At 38.7% G+C, this 25,097-nt stretch overlaps 2 protein-coding genes across 2 annotated transcripts; both read right to left on the bottom strand.

The window, feature by feature from the left end:
• Positions 1–274: 274 nt before the first annotated feature.
• Positions 275–15,300, bottom strand: LOC122874030 (B-cell receptor CD22-like). The gene is made up of 11 exons (XM_044191513.1): positions 15,294–15,300; positions 14,663–14,797; positions 8,215–8,367; positions 7,852–8,076; positions 6,914–7,171; positions 6,179–6,439; positions 4,768–5,028; positions 3,897–4,157; positions 2,178–2,268; positions 2,002–2,062; positions 275–1,290 (listed from the first exon to the last, which is right to left on the bottom strand). The coding sequence occupies exons 1-11, from the start codon at positions 15,298–15,300 to the stop codon at positions 1,093–1,095; spliced, it is 1,911 nt and encodes a 636-aa protein (XP_044047448.1). The 3' UTR covers positions 275–1,092.
• Positions 15,301–17,062: 1,762 nt separating this feature from the next.
• LOC122874129 (B-cell receptor CD22-like) lies at positions 17,063–24,829 on the bottom strand. Its single transcript, XM_044191751.1, has 10 exons — positions 24,730–24,829; positions 21,679–22,035; positions 21,115–21,336; positions 20,606–20,875; positions 20,126–20,386; positions 19,099–19,359; positions 18,509–18,769; positions 18,099–18,186; positions 17,939–17,987; positions 17,063–17,581 (listed from the first exon to the last, which is right to left on the bottom strand). The coding sequence occupies exons 1-10, from the start codon at positions 24,782–24,784 to the stop codon at positions 17,396–17,398; spliced, it is 2,010 nt and encodes a 669-aa protein (XP_044047686.1). The 5' UTR covers positions 24,785–24,829; the 3' UTR covers positions 17,063–17,395.
• Between the last annotated feature and the right edge of the window lie 268 nt (positions 24,830–25,097).

Genomic DNA, 25,097 nt, shown 5'->3' with positions numbered 1-25,097 from the left:
TTTTTAACATTATAAGTCAAGGAGAAAGTGGATTTAAAACCAAACAAATAGTACTAAAATCCATGTTTAGCTCAGGTAGACACTACAATTTGCAGCACAAACGGTGTTGTGTTGTATTTTCCAAGAAAGTGAGCAGGACTGTAGCTGTGGTCACTTTTTCTGACTCACTCAGTGAGACTGTAGTAGCAACCTATTTGTAGTCGGCCTTTCCTGACTGGAAACCTGACTTTCATCACTGCAGCTTTCTTACTCTGTCAGCAGCAGACAGGCAGTTCTTCTGCTCTGACTGTGACGGGCTAATTCTCCATGGCCTTAGTGTGGACATGAGCTGTGAGTATTTTCAAATGTTTTATTTAAGCAAAACAGAACAATACAGAATAAAACAAGGAAAAACACAAACAAATACAATACACGGCAATGAGATGGGCCATAATAATAATAATAATTCTAATTATAATAATGATAACAGGCATAAAAAAGGAAGCAAGATAGACAATTGTAATGCGCTGTGATGGTAATGTAGTAGAAATAACTGGAAACCAATTGTGACAATGGAACTGGTGAAAATTGACTGTACAAACAGAAAAGAGAGAAATGTAATTGGTGAGATCTTGGAAATGGTTTTCTATCAGTAAAATATGGCTCTTGACTAACATCTAATGGCAACAGTATGAAATTACACCTAGATCACCTAATGCATGCTCCTCTCCAATACCCCACTGTGCTTTTAAATAGGACTTTTTATATTGGGATTAAATAAAAGAATATTAACTACGAGCTTACCACCTGTTAGCTATCTGATGCAGTACTGCAGAGATACAGTATGTCTGAAGCTGCAAGTTATAAAAATGTTTGGCATGTCTACATTAATCTTTAATTAAGGTTAAAGGAACCCTGTGGAGTTTTTGACCACTAGTAGCGTTACGGAGAAATGTTTTTAAAAGTGGGTCCTAGTTTTGTTTGTATCATTTACGAGCACAACGATGCATGTGCACAAGCACACTAACGCCAGCATGGCAATATGCTCACAATAACAATGGTACCATGCTAATGTTTAGCAGGTATAATGTGTATCATGGTCACCATGTTAGTTTAGCGTGTTGGCATGCTAACATTTGCAGTACTGCCACTGTTAAATTTGACAGCAGCGTACTCAACAACTTCTTCCTCCTCCTTGTGTCTGCGGGGCCCAGCTCTGATGTTGGAGTAGACTGGATCTGTCTGGTTCTTGGGGAAGTGGATACTGGCATAGTGAATATCATCCTGCTGCTCTGACTGATTGGGTAGACACTGCAAAAAAAAAAAAAAATGACTTTTACATTTTACACGTGTAGCAATGTTGAACTTTGGTTGAACACTGGTTTATACATCTTCTTGATCTATTCATCCATCCATTGTCCTTAACTTCTCCTTGTCCCAGTCGTAGTAGCAGCAGACTAAGCAAGATAGCCCAGAGGCCCTTCTCCACAGCCATGTCCTCCAGCTAAACATAGTATGCAATCCCACCGGCTTCATCTTTCAATCAATCAATCAATCAATCAATCAATCAATCAATCAATCTCAATTTGTATAGAACTTTTCATACAAACAAGATGTAACACAAAGTGAATGAATCACGAGTTTGGTGTTGTGCACAGAGCCTAACTATGTCTAGCTGGTATCTTTTAAACTCTTTTAAACGCACTAGTTGTTGCTCCTTTCTATCTAGCTATCGTTTGACTGCCAACATGACAAGCAACCACGACAGAAAAGGCCAAAGCAACAGCACCTACAGTAATGATTAAACAGATGTTCCTGTTTCACCAATGTGCAAGTGTACGACAGCAGGTAAGGACAGTTTTCATTTCTGTGAAGAAGGATGGAATAAGAGCTACACTCAATGCTTCTCAGTCGGGTGAGTTTATAAGTTACACTTTATGATAAGTAGTGTCTAAGGAACTAAGGAACGAGAGCAGGGTTTCACAGGAATTTACAAGGAATTGTTTAACTATCCTTGCTCACCTGTTCCCTGTTGTCTGGTCTACCTCCAGGCTCGGATGATTGCGTGGAGGCCCTCATTTGTCTAGAGAATTAATTAAAAACAAAGGAATTAATTATTTAGTTACCAAACTGACTGCTAACAAGACTGAGTGTCAGGTATTTAATATACAATGCGTTAGTAAAACAGATCTACTCACCTTATGATTAGGAAGACAGAGAGCCATATGATAGCCAGGAAAGCAGCAGGGGCTGTTCCAACGACTGCTGATTTCCATGCTCCTGGGAAAACTAATAAAATAAAAAACTTAATTCGGATGTGTTCAGATATTTGGCACCATGGAGTGATATAACATGTGTCATGTACATGTTTATGATAGTAAGGCAAGGCAAGTTTATTTGTATAGCACATTTCAACAACAAGCAACATAGGGCAATATTATAATACATTTAAATACAATTAAAAGAGTTAAATAGAAAATAAAAACAAGATAAAACATGAGGATAAAAGTTACAGTATGCAGTGTAAGAAATTAATTGATTTGATTTAATAAAAGGCAGCGGCAATCAGAAAAGTCTTCACCCTTAATTTAAAAGAACTGAGAGTTTCAGCGGGCCTGTAGTACAAGCGTTTTCGCCCTCCTAAGAGACAAACTACATTGTAAAAATGTTCTCCTGTGCGATCCCCAGGCTCTCCCTGGCCAGCTGGGAGATTTAACCCCTTTAGTGTGTCCAGGGTGTGTTCCATGACCTTCCCGCAGTCAGATGTACCAGGCTACAACTGGTTCTTGACACCCTGACATCATCTCAACTTTCTCCTCTAAATGAAAATGTGCACTGGCTGAATATTGAGGTTGTCCATTGTTGAGCTCACAGAGTGAGGCAGACATTGTGAAGCAAGGTTTTTGTGGTGGTGCTACAACCAGCGCAAACAGTCTGTTTAGTATTTCGGTGCAAAGGTGGCAGGAGAGGTGCAAATAAATGGGAGTTTCATTCAAATGAGGCAGTGTCAAGGGCAAAATTAGTCAGACGATCAAACAGATTAAACACAAACAAACAGTTTATCTTTCTATCTAAACCACTTCATTTTAAGGTTAAACTAAAACTGAACACACTCGAATTGTTGGTAATAATCCCTAAAAAATTGTGCAGTAAAACTGTGTGAGTGCTCAGAGTTAGAATAGGATTAGAAAAAAAAAGCTTTTAAATATGCTGCCCCTTGTTCCTGAAATAATGTACAGAATCTGATTACTATGGGGGAATTTAAGTCAATTTTATAATAGTACTCAATGTGATTGCTCCTAATCAACTTAGATATTGTCCTCACTTGTTTTGTAGTGTGCAACAGTTGTATTTGTTTGTATTATTTGTGTTTATTGTTGTAACAATGCTTTATGCTGCTCTCTTGGCCAGGTCACTCTTGAAAAAGAGATTTTAATCACAGTGAGACTTTTACCTGGTTAAATAAAGGATGTGTATACACAGTATGTCAAAGTGAAATCAGGAACTCCGTCTGTAAACTGATGTTTACAAAGGACAGTATGAGTAATTATTGTACTGTTAGCTTCTGTTTTCTCTTCCAAATACGTTTGGCTAAGCTGGGGGTTGTGTTGTCACCATGTTCTGAGATTTCAGCAAAGACTGTAATCTTTTTGTTTTTTAAAGTGAATTGTGTCTTTCCAGATTTAGTCATCAATTCCCAATGTGTACCACAGTCTCAGTCATTGCCAACGATTTTGGTTCAGACTACCATGTGCTCTCTCCAATATACAAGGAATCACCAGCTGCTCCTTCTCTCCTGATAATTAATAGTTAACTCACATATGGCATCTTTTAATTGCTACCCCTAATCCCCCCCACATCATATGGTGGATTATCACATCTGATGTGTACATGTGTAAGTGAATTGAAAAACATACCTGCCACAACAGTCAGATGTAAGGTGGAGTTAGTACTTCCTCTGCTGTTCTGGGCTTCACAGTAATAATTCCCTCTGTGTTCAGCTCTCGTGTGAGTGATGGTGAAGATCTGTGCTGAAGCTTTTGGTGAGTCTTCATTCTCCTTGTACCAGGTATAATTAGCTGCTGGGTTAGCATCACTGCTGCAGGTCAGAGTCACTGAACTGCCCTCCACTATCTGACCAGAGGGACTCGCTGACACAGAGGGAAGCTTTGGAGCATCTGGAGGACAATATGTACAGAGAGACAATTCATTAATATGTATTTTCAGAATTAATTTCATTCATAGGACAACCAGGCCATGACCAGCCAGCAGGGGCATCAAAGGAAGAGGAGAGAAAATGTTTGATTAATTTATCTAATGCCCAAATTACTTTTAGGTGGTGTTCTAAGCACCCCTCAATATTATGAAGCTGTGCTAGTAGTTCCTATTTTGGTAAGGCAAAAATTGTCTTGTAAATCACTTGAACACAAAGCATTCAGTGAATATTATGGCATGTATTAAACTGACCTGTAAGGACAGGAAATGATGTTGCTTGGCAAAGTATTTTAAGTGTGCTAATTATGCTTTACATGTTTTCTGTTATTGTAATAAAAAATACTTTTATTAACATTATAGGGATGAATCTGAGTTTGGCATTTAATGTGTTCACAAGCAGTGGAACAGTGGCCCTGACGTGCAAAGCAGAGCAACTTTATAACAACAAAACACAAAAACATTTCTGGAGCAGCTGGTAAGCAATTAAACAATATGTATGGAGACATATTCCATTAATATTAGCAGACATGATTTGAAGGACTTTAGTTTTGGGAAAAATAAAATGAGACTTACACTGAACATCTAAAAATAGAGACGTAGAGTTGATCTGTCCATATTGGTTCTCAGACTTGCAGTAATACTTTCCTCTGTCCTCGGAGCTGATGGAGGTGAAATTATATATGCTGCATGGTCCATAAGGCAGTGTTTGGTTCTCCTTGTACCAGGTGTAATTAGCTGCTGGGTTAGCATCACTGCTGCAGGTCAGAGTCACTGAACTGCCCTCCACTATCTGACCAGAGGGACTCACTGACACAGAGGAAAGCTTTGGAGCATCTGGAGGACAATATGTACAGAGAGACAATTCATTAATATGTATTTTCAGAATTAATTTCATTCATAGGACAACCAGACCATGACCAGCCAGCAGGGGCATCAAAGGAAGAGGAGAGAAAATGTTTGATTAATTTATCTAATGCCCAAATTACTTTTAGGTGGTGTTCTAAGCACCCCTCAGTATTATGAAGCTGTGCTAGTAGTTCCCAGTTTAGTAAGGCAAAAATTGTCTTATAAATCACTTGAACATGTGACGCACACAAAATGTGCAGTCACATTTTATGTTATTTTATAATTGGACTATGTCTATTTACACTTATAAGTCGCTCCTTTGCTGATAAAATGCACTAAATCCTCATCGAATTGATTTATTAATATGCTTTTGTTTAATCGTGAGGTACTCTTGCGTTCTTGAGCCAGTGGCGGGCCTCGCAGCCAGGCCCTTCTTGATACGGATTGTGCCACTCTCTTTCATACAATGAAGCCAGGCTGCACAGAACCGAAGCTCACTGCCTGTTGTCTCTTATTTTCCTGTATATTCAGGTAATATAATGTAAAACACACATAAACATGTATACAAGTGAACTGTGTACTATTTTGGTTGTTTATAGCCAACGTAAGAGTGGGTTTGTAAAGGTAGACCACATAAAAGTTTTGTTTTAAGTTCTGCTAGTCACAGTCAGGCGAACACGAGGTTTTGTAATGGTGGCGCCCCTCCTCAACTCCAACTCCCATGCGAAATAAGCACGTAGTATGCTTCTGTGCGGGTCTGCCCCCCTTGACCGGACCGTAACAAACACAAAGCATTCAGTGAATATTCTGGCATGTATTAAACTGACCTGTAAGGACAGGAAATGATGTTGCTTGGCAAAGTACATTGAGTGTGCTAAATATGCTTTATATGTTTTCTGTTATTGTAATAAAAAATACTTTTATTAACATTATAGGCATGAATCTGAGTTTGGCATTTAATGTGTTCACAAGCAGTGGTACAGTGGCCCTGACGTGCAAAGCAGAGCAACTTTATAACAACAAAACACAAAAACATTTCTGGAGCTGGTAAGCAATTAAACAATATGTATGGAGACATATTCCATTGATATTAGCAGACATAGTTGTTTAGTTTTGTGGAAAATAAAATGAGACTTACACCGAACATCTAAAAATGGAGACGTAGAGTTGATCTGTCCATATTGGTTCTCAGACTTGCAGTAATACTTTCCTCTGTCCTCAGAGCTGATGGAGGTGAAATTATATATGCTGCCTGGTCCATAAGGCAGTGTTTGGTTCTCTTTGTACCAGGTGTAAGTAGCTGCTGGGTTAGCATCACTGCTGCAGGTCAGAGTCACTGAACTGCCCTCCACTATCTCAGCAGAGGGACTCACTGACACAGAGGAGGTCTTTGGAGCATCTGGAGGACAATATGTACAGAGAGACAATTCATTAATATTAGCACACATGTTTATATATTGGAAACATGGACAGAAGCATCTCGTCCGAGGACGAGCTGTCCTGACCTTTACTCCATAATATGGGTCAAACTCCAAACAACACTGGATCCTACATTTTCCATAATGCAATTCGATAGCATCTTTAATTTAGAAAGCCCTGCTTCCAAATGCTCACTTTTTTCAAACACAGCCCAGTTGTAAAGTTTACTGTAAGTGTAAAGCCCAAACTGAGATAACCCTGATGACATCATTAAGGTTGCTTTTACAGAGTATGGAGACACAGAAGACATTATACATCCGTTTTCACAGGCTGAGTAGTACTCCTCATGACAAGCAAACTATACTTCATGTGTAAAATCAGTGGAGGGCCCCTGTAGAGCAAACAATGTGACTGATTTAATCTCACTATGGCTTATAAACTGTGTTTCACTCACATTTCACATTAATGATGTATTCAAATGTCCCCCTCCCCAGCTTGTTCTCAGCTGTGCAGTAATACTCTCCAGAGTCAGAGGACTGGATGGACCTGAAGACAAGCTGTGGTTCTTTACTGAGATATTTATTTTTATTCCTCTTGTACCAGGTATAATTAGCTGCTGGATTAGCATCACAGCTACAAGTCAGATTTACTGAACTGCCCTCCATTAAATCAGCAGGGGGACTTACTGACACAGAGAGAAGCTTTGGAGCATCTGCAGGAGATACAAACATACATTAACTTTAAAATGAGAGAAACATAGTGTGTTTTATTTGTCAATAGTTTATATCCTAAAGAACATCATTTAACCAGGAAGAAATTAACGTAAGGAAAACAAGAACATTTTCAATTTTCTTTTTAATGTTTGATTATTGCCACTGTTCAGAATGCTGATCCTGGAGCTGTCCCAGGTACTCATTGTCTTTCCTGAAGTGGTGGGGGGCAGACAATAACTAGCCTTTGGTCATTTTGTCATTTTCTACATTTGTTTTCCGCTCTATAGATTGTTCTCTGGGTTGCAAAAAGAGAGCTAAGTTGCAATAGTTGTAGTGTTAATGGCCAGATAGTTTCAGATGTATTTCTTCTTTTTTTTCTTCTATAACTATATATATATATATATATATATATATATACACACATTTATAGCAGTAAATAGTTTTCAATTTTCAATTTAATAACTATTTTCTAATGATTTCTTTTCTGGGTAAAACTATACCTCATTCCTATTTGTTGGAACTAGTGCTTAAAAAAACACATCAGAGATCAAAGACAGATTCTTAATATGAGAGGACAGAGATGATTATTTTGTGGAAGTACATCAGTATGTAAACCTGCTGGAGGACTGGGTCTCCTACCTCAAGTTACCTCAGACTGAGACTTATGAAGTAAACTCACACACTGAAGGAGAGGGGAAGTCCTCCAGTCCTTTCACAGCACAGGAATAGCTGTCTGCAGAACCAAAGGAGACTGAATAAGAAGAAGATGTTTCTGCCTGAATCATCTGTCCATTTTTGTACCAGACGTAGGAAGGACGATCAGGTAGACGACATCTGCTGTGACACTGCAGCATTGCCCAATTAGAATACTGAGATCTGCTCACCTGCACCTGCAGATCTGCATCTGTGAAGAAGGAACAGGAATGTTATTTTAGACAAAACTGTCAACATACACACATGCAAATACACACAACACATTTATATTATTTTTTCCTAGATGTTGAACATTTGGAAATAATTAACATATGAATGAAAATGTTACCTGTGACAGACAAAGTGACTCCAGGTGAACCAGTAAAACTCCCAGCTGGTTGGTTTGTTATGAACCTGAACTTGTACTCAGCTGAGTCGCTCTCTCTCAGGTCTGTGATTCTCAGAGTGCAGCTCTTCTTATTACAGCTGTACTGCACACGACCTGCGTACTCCGGGTCCATTCTCAGATCCACATAAACATTATTACTCTCTTTCCTAAACCAGAATGTATTCACAACTGTCTTTCTTGTGGATGGGTATCTGTAGCTGCAGCTTATTTCCACAGTTGATCCTTTTAAGGCACAGATCTGAGTAGAGGTGTAAGTCACTCCCCAGTCATACTGACCCTGTATCACTGTAACACAGAGCACATCAGAAACCGAAATCAGATTCATGACAACATCAGAGAATAGACTTATTTTTACTTTTTTCATTTCATTTTAAAGACTTTTAAAGACAGAGGGGAGGAACTCCGAGAAATCACCAGCTGGGGTGATTAGGGGCAATGAAAACCTGTAGACTGTTGGCTCTTAATGGCACAAGATTGGACAACTAATGTAGGTTTTCCCAATATTTGGTCTGTAAGTTAAGACCAAAATGGAAATAAGTTTTCCTTTAACTTTATTGTGTTACCCTCGATATTTTCAACAAATATGTATTTGTTGCAGTGTGTGATCTGTCATCTGTTATACACGGTATATTTTTGATATGTCAAATAAATCAAATCAAAGACAAAAAGTATCATAATACTAATGTGTTTTGGGGGACAGGTATCCTGAATAAGCTTTAAAAACCTTAGAATCTGATTTATTGCAGTCATTGTCACAAACATTTACTCATCTGTGTAACTACAACTGGACAAGAATACAGTATTTTAACAGATGTTTCAGTTTTTATTGATGTCATAGGAATACTAATCACTGTTTGGTGTTTCAAGTTGGGTTCATTCATTTAAGACATAAAAAAATGATAGTTTTCAAATACCTCTGTATCAGGGGTGGAGCAGGAGAGAAGCCATTTTTTAAACATTTTAGTAAAAGTGCTTACTAAAACCTTGTAGAGACCAAAACGCTAAAGTTGCTCAGCAGTCATCGTCTATACCGCTGGTGCTCATGGAGGAGATGATGATGGAGCAGACATATAAGTTTTTGACTGCAATTCATCAAATCCATCTAAACTAAAAATCGATTTACTTTAGATGCAGGACACTCCTAATTTGCACAAATCCATTGACCAAATTTAAATACTTAAAATATTAAACTAATCCAGGGTCTCTACATGCATGAGCCCCTCTAGGCTGCAGTCTAGGTCAGCCTGTGTGTTAATCCACACTGTCCTTCAGGGAAACAGCAGGATGTCCACCACGTCAGGGAGAAGCAGGTCGAGGTGGAGATGGTACTGATGCAAATTTAGAATTTTCTAAAGGAAAATGGTCCTTAAATAATAATAAAATGTCACATTTCGCTAAAGGTGCCAGCAGGTAGAGGCGAGTAGGCTTCGACTCAACAGAGCTGCTTGTGCATCTACGAGGATGAATATTTCAAGAGAATATCGCAGTGCATCCAATCATTTATTTTCCTCCTCTGCTAACCTCAACCACAACACTTAAATTTACAGTATCCAGGTTAAAGGATACAGAGAAACTTTATGTGAAAATCCACAAACCACTGTATGAGTTTTAAGGACAGACAATGTATCACACTGCATCACTGTACAGGTCAAATATAGGAACATGGTGAGCTGAGAATGAATTAAATGTTCTTTCTTAAACTCACTTTAGGTTGCTGTGACTAAGTATAAATACCCTACAACCTACATGTAGATATACAGTACCTGGTACAATGAGGAGAAGGACAACAAATCCACTCGCGGCTGCTGTTAAACTCATGGCTGCTCCTCTCATCTCTGTGTGACTTCAGAGACAATAAAACATGTCTGCAGGTAAATAATGTACACAAGAAGTAAATTAGTCACATCAAACACTTCTACCTAACATAAAAGGAAGTTGTCTTGAGACAACTTTTGTATGTGGTCTGAAAGCAGGAGACAGAAGTCAAGCTGTTAAAAATACACCAACTTCCTTCCTCTTTACATTATTTACATGAATGATGAACCAAATGCCAGAAGATTTAACTTAAAACAAAGAAGAAACTTTTGTTTTTGCAAACTATGACCTTCTTAATCTAATCTACGTAAGTGACTGTGAGAAAGTATTTTTGTGGCACATCAGAACATCCCATTAACACAAGAAAGACCATTTAAAGAGAAACCTTTTTTAAGTGTGGTCACAGTTTAGGGTCTGTCAGTGGTGCTTAACTAAACAGGAACAGAAGTGACACATTTGACAGATCGTTGCATCGCTTGGATGCACAGCATGGGTTCAAAGAGATGTGCTGCATCAGTTTAGGCTGAAAAAAGTCATATCATGCAGTCATATTGATAGTGTAGGGCTTTTTTTTAAAGAAAAAAAAATTTGTTAATAAAAATCGTACAAAAAGTGGCCTAAATCACTTTCAAAGAGGAAAGTAGTGCAAAACCTGTGGTTTAACATCTTCCGACCTAAAATGTTTCCAGTTGAAGGAACCAGTGAATGAAACCGATGATAAGATAAGATAATCTTTATTGATCCCCAAGGGGAAATTTACATGTTACAGCATCACAAGAGACAAGCTTAGGGATAAGGTCAGATAAAGAACTATTAGACTGAAATAAAATCAGAAATGAAGGAAATTAGAGGGATGACATTACAAAGCTACATAGACAACATATACATTACAATACCCTGGACTGTAAAAGAATTGTGTAAGTATTTGTGCAAAAGAAATCCAGAAAGCCGTTAGTGCAACTGTGGCAGCAATGATATGATATATATATATATATACCATATTTGATGTCCATTAAAATGGACACTGACAGGTTAAGTGTTTTTGCCATGATGAAAGCAGGACTGCAGCTGTGGTCTCTCATTCACTTCCTCATACTTACAGACACTGTGGAGCAGCCTCAGCCTCACTTTTCTCTTACTGTGTTATCAAAGCAGCTTTTTACTTTGTCGCCAGTGTTTCATTTTGGTTTATCACTGGCAGTTCTACTTTCAATTACTGATTGGCAGAGACTTTCATTACACACAGATGTTGGATATCACTTTAATTACTCCTCCTGAACTAAAAGTGGGTCCATATTCACAAAATATCTTAAGGCTAAAAGTAACTCCTAACTTCAGGAGTGTTTTGGCGCCTGCATGAGGAGGCTTGGGAGAAAGAAGAGTTGTTAGAGACCAATTCAAACCAGAGATCAAAGGTCACTGAATATAGATATTAATTTATCAGGTGGCTGTAGAGTTAAACTTTTACAATTTAATGCATTAAGTCATGAAATACTTTACACATTCTTTAAAGCTTCTTTAAAGTTTCTCCAAGGCATAATTAATTGGCCAACTCTTGAAGAAGCCCATCCTGAGAAATATATTTTAAATATTAACAGTTACCAGCTTAAAGCTAAGGCAGGTAATTTATTTCAGAAGCATTTGTTATATTTTTGAATTGCACAAAATTTGTTTTAGGGGAGTGGCTTTGGAGGGAGGCCTGAACGGAGGGGGGATTGGATCCTTTCAAAATCCAGCTGTCTCTTGCTAGTTTCTCAACATTACCTACTCTAGCTTTAAATACAAAGTTTATAAAGAAGCACAGAAATATCAGAATATAAATTTCCCCTCGGGGATCAATAAAGTATTTCTGATTTCTGATTTCTGATAAATGCAAAGCCTGTTGTGGTCATCAGGTTTTGTTGATTGTGCTGTACAATGCAGCTGGATCCTCTCCAGTTTCCTGACCTCTGGTTCTGAGAAAGAAGAAGTAGATTTAGTATGAAATTATATAATTACCATCACATCACAACAGTGATAAAAATATAAAAACAGAGCAGGAAAATGCAAAAGCAATGAATTTATTTCAAGTTATGTCATTTTAATCTCTTAGTGAGGATAATGTTCCTGTGAGAAGAGCTGCTCACGTTGGGTCAGTATTGCCACTGTTAAATTTGACAGCAGTCTACTCAATGACTTCTTGTTGCTCCATGTGTCTGCGGGCCGAGCTGGACTGATGTTGGAGTAGAGGGGATCTGCCTGGTTGTTGAAGAAGCTGCCATACGGAAGGTTATCCTGCTCCTCTGGCTGTCTCTGATCAGGTAGACACTCCATAGAGAAAATGACTTTCAGCTACATGTTTTACATGAGTAGGTCTTTCATTTGAATAGTGCTTTCTAGCAGAGGATTGCAACAAGGACAGACAAGGCCAAAGAAACAGCAGCTGTGGTAATGATGGAACAAATATCCACCAACCTAGAAAAGAGCTAGGTAAAGGAATACACAAGGAAAGAACAAAAAGTAGGAAACCTCCGGATGTATTAGGAATTTGGTCACATCCAAGACATGAGGAGAATCAAAGAGAGTGTGATAGAAATTCATTTCTGACAAGAAGGATGCTTAAGGAGCAACATGAAGTTCTTCTCAGTCAGTGAGTGACTCAGCAGTATGAATGAACAGGAACCAGAATGGGGTTTCCTTTGTACTAGAATAATATATGTAACTATTCTCACCTGTTCCCTGTTGTCTGGTCTCTCTTCAACCTCAGAGGATTCCTTGGAAGCCCTCTTTTTTCTGGTGAGGAGAATTAATCAAAAAATAAACTAGAAGAGTACACTCAGTAGAGTGCACATCCCTGCCAGGCGTGTCTGGGGGCCTGTGGGTGGGGAACAGGGAGTGCAGGGCAGGCTGTGTGTCCAGTGTGTATGCATGAGAGTAGTGTAATGAAGAGGAGAAAGGTTTTTTGTATAGGATAGTGTAAGTTTTCTGATATAGATGTATGTAAAGTTTTTAATAAAGTATTTTTGTATAATATAGTCTCAGTTTTCTTTCAGATGCATAGATCACTATAGGCTTTCTCCCACCATGTATATCACATGGTGATATACCCATTTACAATAAAAAACACTGGCAACATAGTAAGCAGCTGCAGTGACAGAACACTCGTAGCTGGTGGGGTGTGAGCACTCCAGCTTGTGTGCTATGCTTTCACTGTAGCTCATACAGGGGCACCACACAACATTCACCAAGATAATACAAGAATTATGGCTCTTCTAAGAGACAAATTACTCTGTAAAAGCAGTCCTGCTGTGGGATCTCCAAGCTCTCCCAGGCCAGCCAGAGATTTCACTAGTCTAGTATGTCCAGAGTCTGTCCCAGCACTTTCTCCTGGTCACTTGTGCCCAGATACTCTTTAGGATGCCCTGAAACATCTAAACTGTCTGTCAACTGTGTTAACAGACAGTTGAGCTCATAGAGTCAAGCAGGCGCTGTGTGAAGAAATCTCACATTGGCTGCTTGTATTCATGAGCACAGCTCTCTCTTCACCATAGTTAAATACAAAGGCCTCCATGACTGAAGCCTCAACAGTTTGAGGCACACTGGCAGTCAACGTCTAATGAAGCCAAAAGGACAGGAGAAAGGACCAGAATAAAAAAATGGGAGTCAAAACCTGGACCCAAGAAGTGCTTTGCATCTGAAATTACGATTGTAAAATATCAAAGTCACAAAGAAAAGTGTCGACTAAAGATACAAGAACAGATAATCGGGGAATTTCTATGATGGGCAAAAGTTTGTGATCCAAAGAATTTACATGATGACAAATCTTGTTTTGCTAAATTTCCAGTGTGAGCTGTTATTTTACAACTTAATTTTGCAGTGACGACAGGGAATAAGAGCTCATTATGCAACATGTCCACAATCTCATGGGGCAGTGATTTGGTTTTCATCCAATTCTGCACAATGAATCACCAAATACCACTGAGCTGCATATAGTTAAGGTACAGTACAATAAGTCACAGGCTCCATCAGATGGTGTCATGTCAGTGGAAGACTGTGAGTTAACTCACACACTGCAGGAGAGGGGAAGTCCAAATGTCCTTGTACAGCACAGGAATAGCTGTCTGCAGGATAAAAGTAGCCTGAATAAGAATTAGATGTTGCTCCCCAAATGTACTGTCCATTCTTGTACCAGACAGTGACGATGACCAGGTAGATGACATCTGCTGTGACACTTCAGCTCTGCCCAGCTATAAGAGTCATAGATGACTAATCTGCTCACCTGCACCTGGAGATCTGAATATTTGAATAAGGAACAGAAGTCTTCATTTTAGACTGAACTGTCAACATACACACACATACAAACACACAGAGATGCAAGTAACCTTCATAAGATGATGAACACTTGGAACTAAATGAATAAATATTCAGATGAAAATGTTACCTGTGACAGACAAAGTGACTCCAGGTGAACCAGTAAAACTCCCACCTGGTTGGTTTGTTATGAACCTGAACTTGTACTCAGCTGAGTCGCTCTCTCTCAGGTCTGTGATTCTCAGAGTGCAGCTCTTCTCATTACAGCTGTACTGCACACGACCTGCGTACTCTGACTCTGTTCTCAGATCAAATTCATCACCTTTTTTAGTAAACCAGAATGTTTTCTCAACTTTGGTATCACGGCCATTTATTCGGAATGGGTATCTGTCGGTGCAGCATATTTCCACTGTTGATCCTTTTAAGGCACAGATCTCTGAAGGTGTAAGTCACTCCCCAGCCATTCTAGCCCTGCACCACCGTAACACAGAGCACATCAGAAACTACAGTCAAAACGAATAACTTCAGTTAACAATCAGTTAATAAGACAAAGAGGATCAAACTACCAATATGATTTGGGGGAATGGTAACATGGAGAAGCTTCAAAGTCCTCAATTATCAGACCAATGATCTGCAGTCACTGTCATAAAAAGTTCTCAGTCATTCTGACTACAAGTGAACAGAAATATAGAATTTTATCAGACGTTTATTATTGTCAGGACTCTGGACCAAAGCAGAAACATCCAAATCCTTTCATTCTAAAAAAATTGTCCATAAATTGCCTGAAAAGTGTAAACAAAACGTCTTCCAAACAGAAAATGAATAAAAAGACAATTCACACACTTTTCTGGGACAGAGCAGAAGAGCAGTAGTACATAAATACACAGAGTAGTTCTGTATCATTCTTCTCCCACGTGTCATTTTGACGTTATATCTGAATGAAACCAGGGTGAACGCAGACGGAGAAGACCGAACACAAAGTGTTTGCTCAGCTATACTTAGTGCAAAGGATGAGTGGAAGATGTACACAAGCTTTTTACGGGTATTCTCCCGTAAGTGAACAGGAATATTTTGGACCTGTGACCTTAATGCAGTTTACTGACCAGTATAAGAGGAGGAATATTAATTATTAGATAGTCTGTGCTTTTCTTGGTCAGTTCTCCCTGTTCACTCTGTGGTCAGGTTGCTGCTGAGTTAAGTGTGAAAAGTAACAAGAAATGCAGAACACTGAGGTGTGGGAGACTGTTTATAGCAGCTATGATATGAAGATAAGATAAAAGCCGGAAACTGCTTTCAACACACAGCATGGAAACATCACACTGAGGACAGACAGTACAAAAGGAACTAGCAGGGTTTGGTGCAGCTGTATGAGGATATGAGAGAAGTTGAGTCAGTATGAGATGACTTCACTGTGAGACCAATATCCCTCCAAAAAACATGTGATAAAAGTAGCTGCAGACAGAAACTAATCGTGCGCCACATGAGCTGGTGCTTCTGCAACCAGGGTCGGCTTTAGAACAAATTAAACAGGGCAAAAGGTTTTCACAAGGTGAGGAGGGAACAGTCATGAATAAAACCCACAATATTCTCAGTTTACAGCATGTAAAAGTGCTCAGCACACAGCTGCTTCATGCAAAAGACATTATCCAATCTCTCTAATGTCCATTTCAATAGACAAAAAAAACCTAACATCTGGGGAGCTTCCACAATTTGACACAAAACCAATGTTTGTAGTGTTTCTGGAAAGTTTGCCTTTCACACAACTCTGATCGACTTGTTTCCACATGTGACCTTCAGCTGACCTTCAAGTCCCATATTTTTCTCAGATTATTTTAATGCCACGAATGTAACTGTAGATATACAGTACTTGACACAGAGAGAAGGAAGACAACAAATACACTCGCTGCTGCAGTTAAACTCATAGCTGCTCCTCTCATCTCTCTGTGTGGCTTCAGGGACGATGAAACATGTCAGCAGATAGAGTAATGTACACAGGAGGTATACAGCATCAAACACACCAATAAGCATTTCTACTTACAATGAAGAAGGACATTGTCTTCAAAGGCGTCTTTCCTCTGTGGTCAGTAAGCAGAAGGCTGAAATCAGGCTGTTAAACGACTAGATTTGCATCCTCTTAAGATTATTAATATATATGATGAGCCGAATGCCGGTAAACACCCACATCAAAATAAAGTTGTGATGTTTTACAAACTATAAACTTAAAATCATGGGTTTTATCTGTAAACCAAATTCACTACTCTTGACTGACAGGCTAACCACTTTCTGAACATGTTTCTGGTGGCAAGATGGGCAAAGTTTGGAAAAGAAAGAGCAGCCTAGGCCACACATTCAACACATGATTCTACTCTGCAGGGTATAAAAGGAAGCAAAGCACATCTATTACGATTCGCATATGTCAAATAATTTATTGTAATTGAATTTGTATAACTTATCTAAAAATGAGATATGATGGTGTCCAGGTGTTTTATGTCATCTGTCGGCCACTTGAACAAGAACACAGCTTTAATCTCAGGTGTGACACTACTGTATACGTGGGTTTAAAGGCTAGGCATTTGTTTTTCTAACATTCACTTCATATCTTGAAACTTAACAAATGTGGCCAGGCAATCCATCAGCCATGGAAAAATGTAAAGGTTTAGATAGATACACAAATGCATATGGGGACATTTAATGAGTTTAATGGTTTATAACTATTCATTTGATATATACATCATCTTGTATCACTGTGACAATTGTTCTCAGCTCAACACAAGGAAGAAGTAGTGACAGAGAGCACTCCGGGCATGTTGTTCTCTCAAGGTTCTCAAAAGGTTAAGATACAGATGACCATTGACACAAACTATATTCTGTGGAGCAGAATACAGCAGCTGAATCCACTCGATGAAGCCCTGATCAATTCTAATTTTTAAACAGAAACTTTGGAGAAAAGGCCAGAACACTTAAACATCTTCTCAAAGTCTAATAATGAGGATGATGTTCCTGTGTGAAGAGCTGCTCATGTTGGGGCAGTACTGCTACTGTTTAATGTGACAGTAGCGTACACCACCCTGTCCGCCTCCTCTTCCCTCTTGTGTCTTTGGGGCTGAGCTGGTCTGATATTGGAGTAGAGAGGATCTGCTTCTTTCTTAGAGAAGTGGATGCTGGCATAGTGAAGGCCAGCCCCCTGCTCTGCTGGTTGTTTCTATAGACATTAGACAAATAAGAATACTTGTATATTTGTGTAGTTGACCCTCTGACAAACAGAAGTCACAGCAACTGTAACTTAAAATGTTAAACTTTGGTAGAAATGATCTTTCTTAGAAGCTCAGTGATGTTTTATCCCTCCAGTCACTCTAACAGGGTAAAGCAAGTCTAAAAACCAAACTTTTATTCAAACTTTTTAATCAGAATCTGGTAACCTATAAAAAACAAGTACTGATACTTTGTCCTGTCTAGTTGTAGATATACTATCTGCCCTTGGGGTACTACCGCAAGTTCACTTTTCCAGTGCTGTGTGAAATGTGGAACCATCTTTTTAACTTAAACAGATCTTACTCACCTGTGCAATATTGTCTGGTCTCTTTATAGGCTCAGATGGTTGCTTTTTCCTGGTTGGGAGAACGAATGAAAAACAAATGGACAAATAAATTAATTGTAGAATTCACTGCTTGAAATAGCAGATTTTTCAATGTTTCAATAAACAATGATTAACCGCTCACCTAATCCATTGCAAGGCAGAGATGAGTAGGCCTATGATGACAATTAAAATAACAGTGACAGTTCCAGAAGTAATTAATTTCCATTCTCCTGGGAAATGGGAGTCAAATGAAAACACAGATAGTTAATCAGGAGGCAAAGCATGCTTGGGCCCACTGGCCCCATAGATTGACAAAAAGTCCATCAAATCAAAAGAGAGAACTTAATACTTAATATTCCTACAACTAAAAGGAATTTTTACTTATTCCAGACTATAGCTAACTTAAAGGGGAACTCCACCAATTTTACACATCAAAATCTGCTTACACGTCTTGGGGACTACCACCACATATGTAAAAAAAAAAAAAAAAAAAGTTGTATAAAGCCTTTGGGATTGAAGACTACAAGCATCAGATGCAATGGAAAAACTTACCTGCCATAACAGCCAGATATAAGGTGGAGCTACGACGTCCTCTGCTGTTCTGGGCTTCACAGTAATAATTCCCACTGTGTTCAGGTCTGAAGTCAGTGATATTGAAGATCTGTCCTGATGCTTTTGGTGAGTCTTCGTTCTCCTTGTACCAGGTATAATTAGCTGCTGGGTTAGCATCACTGCTACAGGTCAGAGTCACTGAACTGCCCTCCACTATCTGACCAGAGGGACTCGCTGACACAGAGGGAAGCTTTGGAGCATCTGGAGGAAAATATGTAGAAAGAAACATTTCATTAATATTTGCACAGATGATATGGAAGGATTGTTTTTAGCTGTATGTCTATTTCTAAAGTCAGTTACACTTTGTCTAAAAACAACTCCTAAAATCTCCTTAAAGCTACAGACAGAGAACATCTAAACATGTCAAAGTATAAGCTACCAAAGACTCGATTTTTTCTTGTGACGTAGATTCTAACAGTCACAGATTAGAAGAGTGTCCAGGACATTTTGAATTGGGTGGCCACATAGATTATGCTCACAAAAAGAAACCTCATTGACTTAAGCTATTAGATGTACATTTGACTACTTACAGTGGACATCTAAAAATAGAGACGTAGAGTTGATCTGTCCATATTGATTCTCACACATGCAGGTGTAGATCCCTCTGTCCTCAGCGCTAATGGAGGTGAAATTATATATGCTGCCTGGTCCATAAGGCAGTGATTGGTTCTCCTTGTACCAGGTGTAATTAGCTGCTGGGTTAGCATCACTGCTACAGGTCAGAGTCACTGAACTGCCCTCCACTATCTGACCAGAGGGACTCACTGACACAGAGGGAAGCTTTGGAGCATCTGGTGGAAAATATGTAGAAAGAAACATTTCATTAATAGTTGCACAGCTGATAAGGAAGGACTTCCATATCATGATAAATACATATATTTGCTTATTACATTGTTTTGTAGAAATGTCAGTAGCAGATGAACCATAAGAGATGTTGCTTTTGCATTACTTTAATTTATTTTTAATGGGGAAAAACACACCCGTTATTGCTACAGTACCACTGATGCTTCGTCTCTCTATACAGATAAAACATGGCTGAGCATCAAGTTCACAGTAATTGTCTAGAGATTGTGACAGGATCAATTTGCCTTAACCTTCTGAGTTTAACCTCAGCTGTAATATTTCCAATGACTTGCATCATAATGAAATATATAAAGAGATATTTAACATTATACTATAGCTTTCTAAAGCTGTAATAAATGTGTAATACGTATGTTTTAACTATCTATTATTGTTCAGACACAAGTATGATGACTCCTTCAACAATAAATAAATAAAAATCTAAGCTCTCTGCATATACTATATATACAGATAAGCATACATGCATATACTGTACATATACACCTACTGTATGCATATAAAGTACACAGACAGAGAACATCTAAACATGTCAAAGTATAAGCTACCAAAGACTCGATCTTTTCTTGTGACGTAGATTCTAACAGTCAAAGATTAGAAGAGTGTCCAGGACATTTTGAATTGGGTGGCCACATAGATTATGCTCACAAAAAGAAACCTCATTGACTTAAGCTATTAGATGTACATTTGACTACTTACAGTGGACATCTAAAAATAGAGACGTAGAGTTGATCTGTCCATATTGATTCTCACACATGCAGGTGTAGATCCCTCTGTCCTCAGCGCTAATGGAGGTGAAATTATATATGCTGCCTGGTCCATAAGGCAGTGTTTGGTTCTCCTTGTACCAGGTATAATTAGCTGCTGGGTTAGCATCACTGCTGCAGGTCAGAGTCACTGAACTGCCCTCCACTATCTGACCAGAGGGACTCACTGACGCAGAGGGAAACTTTGGAGCATCTGGAGGACAATATGTTAACATAAATTATCTATAAAAGGAGGATGTGTAGCATTAGTGCCACATCTATTGTAATTATTAAACCACAACTTGTGTGAAACAAGTGGGCAGAAGGGCACATCTGGATGCTAAAACTGCCTCTTAAACATCTACTACAGCGGCTCAGAACTGCCGCAACAGACTGCTTGACATATTGAAATAAAATAAGCTGCTTCACTCACATTTCACATTAATAACGATGCATTTAGATGTCCTCCCCCCCAACTTGTTCTCAGCTGCACAGTAATACTCTCCTGAGTCAGAGGACTTCATGGACCTGAAGACAAGCTGTGGTTCTTTACTGAGCAGTTCATGTGTTGAATTAAGATTTTTCTTGTACCAGGTATAATTAGCTACTATGTTAGCCTCACTGCTGCAGGTCAGAGTCACTGATCTTCCCTCCACTATCTCACCAGAAGGACTGAATGACACAGAGGGAACGCTCGGAGCATCTGGAGGTAAAAAAGGTTTAAAATGTTTAAAAGATGAGAGCAAGGTATCACAGTGAAAGTTCATATTTAAATGGTCAACAGTTTGCATTAAGGTTGAATAACAACAAATAAATGACAAAATGTAAGAATCGAATATTAAATAAAGAAGGTTGTAGATGTTGATTCCCTGTTGGGCATCCAAATTGTTACCTTGGGTAAATGTTTGACATTTTGTTTATGACACAGTGAAGTGAACTCACACAGTGAAGGGGAGCGGAATTTCTCATGTCCTTCCAAAGCACAGGAGATATTGTCTCCAGGATAAAACTGGCCCATATAAGAAGTTCCCCCAGGACCTTTCACTCCGTTCTTGAACCAGACATAAGAAAGACGGCCAGCTGGACTGCAGCTGCAGTGACACTTCAGATCTGCCTCAGTATAAGACTGATGGACTGTTATTCTGGTCACCTGCATCTGGACAGCTGGATATGTGAGGAAGTATGCAAAGTCACTGGTTACTAGAAACACGCACATCAAAACAACTAACAGTAAATACAGTGGGACTCTAGTAACATTGTTATCAAAGTAGATTATATAATCACAATCAATTTTATATAAACTTCTTCTACATTACTAATTCATTATCATAACTTTTATAGGGGTGGCAATGTTGGTCAGTCCACGATTTGGTCCAGAATGAAATGTAATTTTTAAACTGAACTGTCAACATACACATAAGCTAATACACACACACACACACACACACTAGCAGTGGTGTTTCCAACGTCAACATTTGAAACAAAATTGATGGACCTTCATGTTACCTGTGACAGACAAAGTGACTCCAGGTGAACCGCTAAAACTCCCACCTGGTTGGTTTGTTATGAACCTGAACTTGTACTCAGCTGAGTCGCTCTCTCTCAGGTCTGTGATTCTCAGAGTGCAGCTCTTCTCATTACAGTGATACTGCACACGACCTGCGTACTCTGACACTGTTCTCAGATCCACATGTTCTTTTCCATTCATTTTAGTAAACCAGAATGTTTTCTCAACTGTAGTATCAAGGCTGTTTATTCTGGATGGGTATCTGTAGCTGCATCTTATTTCCACAGTTGATCCTTTTAAGGCACAGATCTGAGTAGAGGTGTAAGTCACTCCCCAGCCATTCTGACTCTGTATCACTGTAACACAGAGCAAATCAGAAACTACAATCAGATACACAACAACAGAAGACAGCATTGAATATTTTGTGGAAGTGCTTCATTTTGTAAACCCGCTAGAGAACTGAACATTTCCCAAAACGACTTAAGCTTTTGTCTCATTCCAGACATTTCCAAACACTTTGCTCAGGGGTGGAGCAGTACAGCAGCTCCTGCCAACATGCTTCAATGGAGAGATGTAAACATCATGTCTTTATCATGTCCATTAGTTCAGACCAACTTGTGTATGTGTGAGATGTGAAGCTCAGGTTTAGTATCTGCATGTCAGGCTACGACACCTTTTTGGATAATTGTGGAAGTCCGATATAGGTTCAATATGTGGACATTGTTTATAACACATTTTGGGCGAGTGAATGTATAAGAAAAAGGTAATATAATAATGTTTAGTCAGAACCACTTATACAGACATATACAGTTGTGTAATACAGGTTCAAAACATTGACACCTTTCCAGCACCTATCTGAACTTTTGTCCAGCTCTTGTGTTGGAGGTCAACAAATGTCTAAAACAGGTGTAATGATTAAATGTGTTTTTTTAGTTAGTTAAAGTTAAATGAGACGGTGTAGTCCCTCATTCGTCCAGGAGTGTTCTATCGTAGAAAAGGTTTCAGTCGTAGTCATCTGGACACTGTTTTCAGAATCAAGACGTTTGGCTCCCATCCGGAAGTCATTCTCAATTGTCTCAATTGAGAATGACTTCCGGATGGTAGCCAAACGTCTTGATTCTGAAAACAGTGTCCAGATGACTACGACTGAAACCTTTTCTACGGTTAAAGTTAAATGATAAAACACTCTGGCTCCTCAGGTGCTGTCTATTTAACATATGAGAAAAATTGTTTTGTTTATTTACGTGTTCTTGGGCAAGTAGGGCAGGCTTGTTCTGCATCATGTTTGTTTTTGTGTATTTGCATGTTTACTTCCTTTTTCAAGCAAGTCCTATTGAAAAGGGCAACTAAAATAAAGTTGTATGACTTGTATGATGTTATTTTGCTTGAAGCCCCAGTTAACAAAGGCCTGTAAAAGTCCATAAACACAAAGTGGCTGACAACAAACTTCTGAATCTTAATTTGCTTTTACTGAACATACAGTATAAGAGACATACAACTGATTGTTAGTTTGTGTTTGTTTGGTTTGGTTCCTCTGTGTTTACTTTGTGGTCAGGCTGTTATTGAGTGTAAGAGGAAACTGCAGAGAAATACAGAACAGTGAGGTATGTGCATAGTTCATATGCAGATTATAAAAAGTCAAATTACTTTTGACACTGCAGAGCACAGAAATATCAGACAAACATTGTTTTTCTTCCAACTCCTCGTGATTACACATGATTGTTGTATTGTCGTTTTTTATCTTTACAGTTGTCCTACTTTTTAAAAAAGGCCTAAAAAGTCTGAGTACTCTCTGCTGTCACACTGTATATCACTGGACCTCCATTTCCCATAATTTGGACATTTCAGTCCCTGAGCAGCTCATAAAATTCGGTACGAGAAGACTATTTTATGTTTTAGTGACTTACAAGGTAGAAAAAAATGACATCAGGCAGGTCACAAAAAGAGAAAAAGTTTCTTCCATTAAAGTTCCATTATTGACCCACCGTGTGTGTTAATTTCCTTTCTTGATAGGAAAGAATCATGTTTTTTGTTACTTTGCTTCATTTAGATGAATCTCCTACCATCCAATGAGTTTGGATTTTCAGCGTTCTTCCTGTAACATATGTTAGGGTTCACGCTGTCAAATTATGGGAGATGGTGATCAAGGAGTTTAAGTCTGTTTCCATCCATCTGTTTTTAATTAGCATTTTAAATGGAAACGCTGAAAATTCGAAAAATAACTTGACGGTGGTATCAAGTTTTACGCGTGGAAACAAGCTAAAGTGCAGTGAAAACAGACATCGCAAATAAATCGTGACGTACAAGAAGCATGTGACTTAAACATCCACTGAAGCTCCTGCTCAACTGGTGAGACAAAAAATCGCAGCAGACGAAAACATCAGGTCTGTGTGGACTGATGAGGAGACTGTAACCTTCCTCACATGAATACATGACACAAACATAGATGTCATATTTCCATCACATTTTCCACACGTTTTTGGGTTTTTTTTAGGTTTGACTGGTGCTCTTTTACATCATCTCATAGTGCCCTCATCTTTTGCAATGGTTTAATGTCACGCAACTGGATGGCTGTCACACATTTCAGGGCTAGTGTATTTAGAGTCGCATTCATTTGTCAAGACTGATTAATTCTGGAACAACTTAAAGCATTCATTCATGTATTAATTTGAATTTATGTTCATTTATCAAGAATCATACCAAAAAAAAAATGCAGTGCATCTCAGAGTCGATGCTCTTTCACCCCCACTACCCATACTGTCTTAAACTGTACAAAACTTCGATTTACAATGTGCAGGTAAAGGACTATAGAAAGACTTCAGTTATTGCCATAATAAAACCACTGTGTGCAAATTATATGACAATCCAGAAAACTGGGATTTAAACATGGACACTCAAGATGTCTAGTTATAGAGAAACAGAATAAATATTGGGTGCAGGGTTAATATTGAAAGTCAAATCTCAGGTCAAAAAAATTATTAGATTTTCTTAAAAGGTGCTTCAAATAAGTGTGCTAAATGACCGACAATGTAAATGTAGATTTACAGTACCTGGCACAGAGAGGAGGAAGACAACAAATCCACTAGCTGCTGCTGTTAAACTCATAGCTGCTCCTCTTGACTCTGTCTGGCTTCAGAGACAAAAAAGCATCAACAGGTGAATAGAGAAAGATGTCGTCTGGCTAGATAACTTCCCCCTGTGGTCATTAAGCAGAGAACAGAACTCAGGTTGTTCACAAACAGTCCGCCCACCTTCCTTCCTCTATATAATTTTTGCATGCATGATGTCAGTAAATACCTCAAATATTGTTGCTGCGCAAACTATATATTAAAGGTCCAGTGTGTATCATTTAGGAGGAGCTATTGGCATAAATGGAATAAAATACTAAGTATGTTTTCATTAGTGTATAATCACCTGA

The sequence above is a fragment of the Siniperca chuatsi genome, linkage group LG3, assembly GCF_020085105.1.
Source record: "Siniperca chuatsi isolate FFG_IHB_CAS linkage group LG3, ASM2008510v1, whole genome shotgun sequence".
NCBI lineage: Eukaryota > Metazoa > Chordata > Actinopteri > Centrarchiformes > Sinipercidae > Siniperca > Siniperca chuatsi.
Note: the sequence above shows the minus strand (reverse complement) of the source record. Positions and strands in the feature narration are given on the sequence as shown.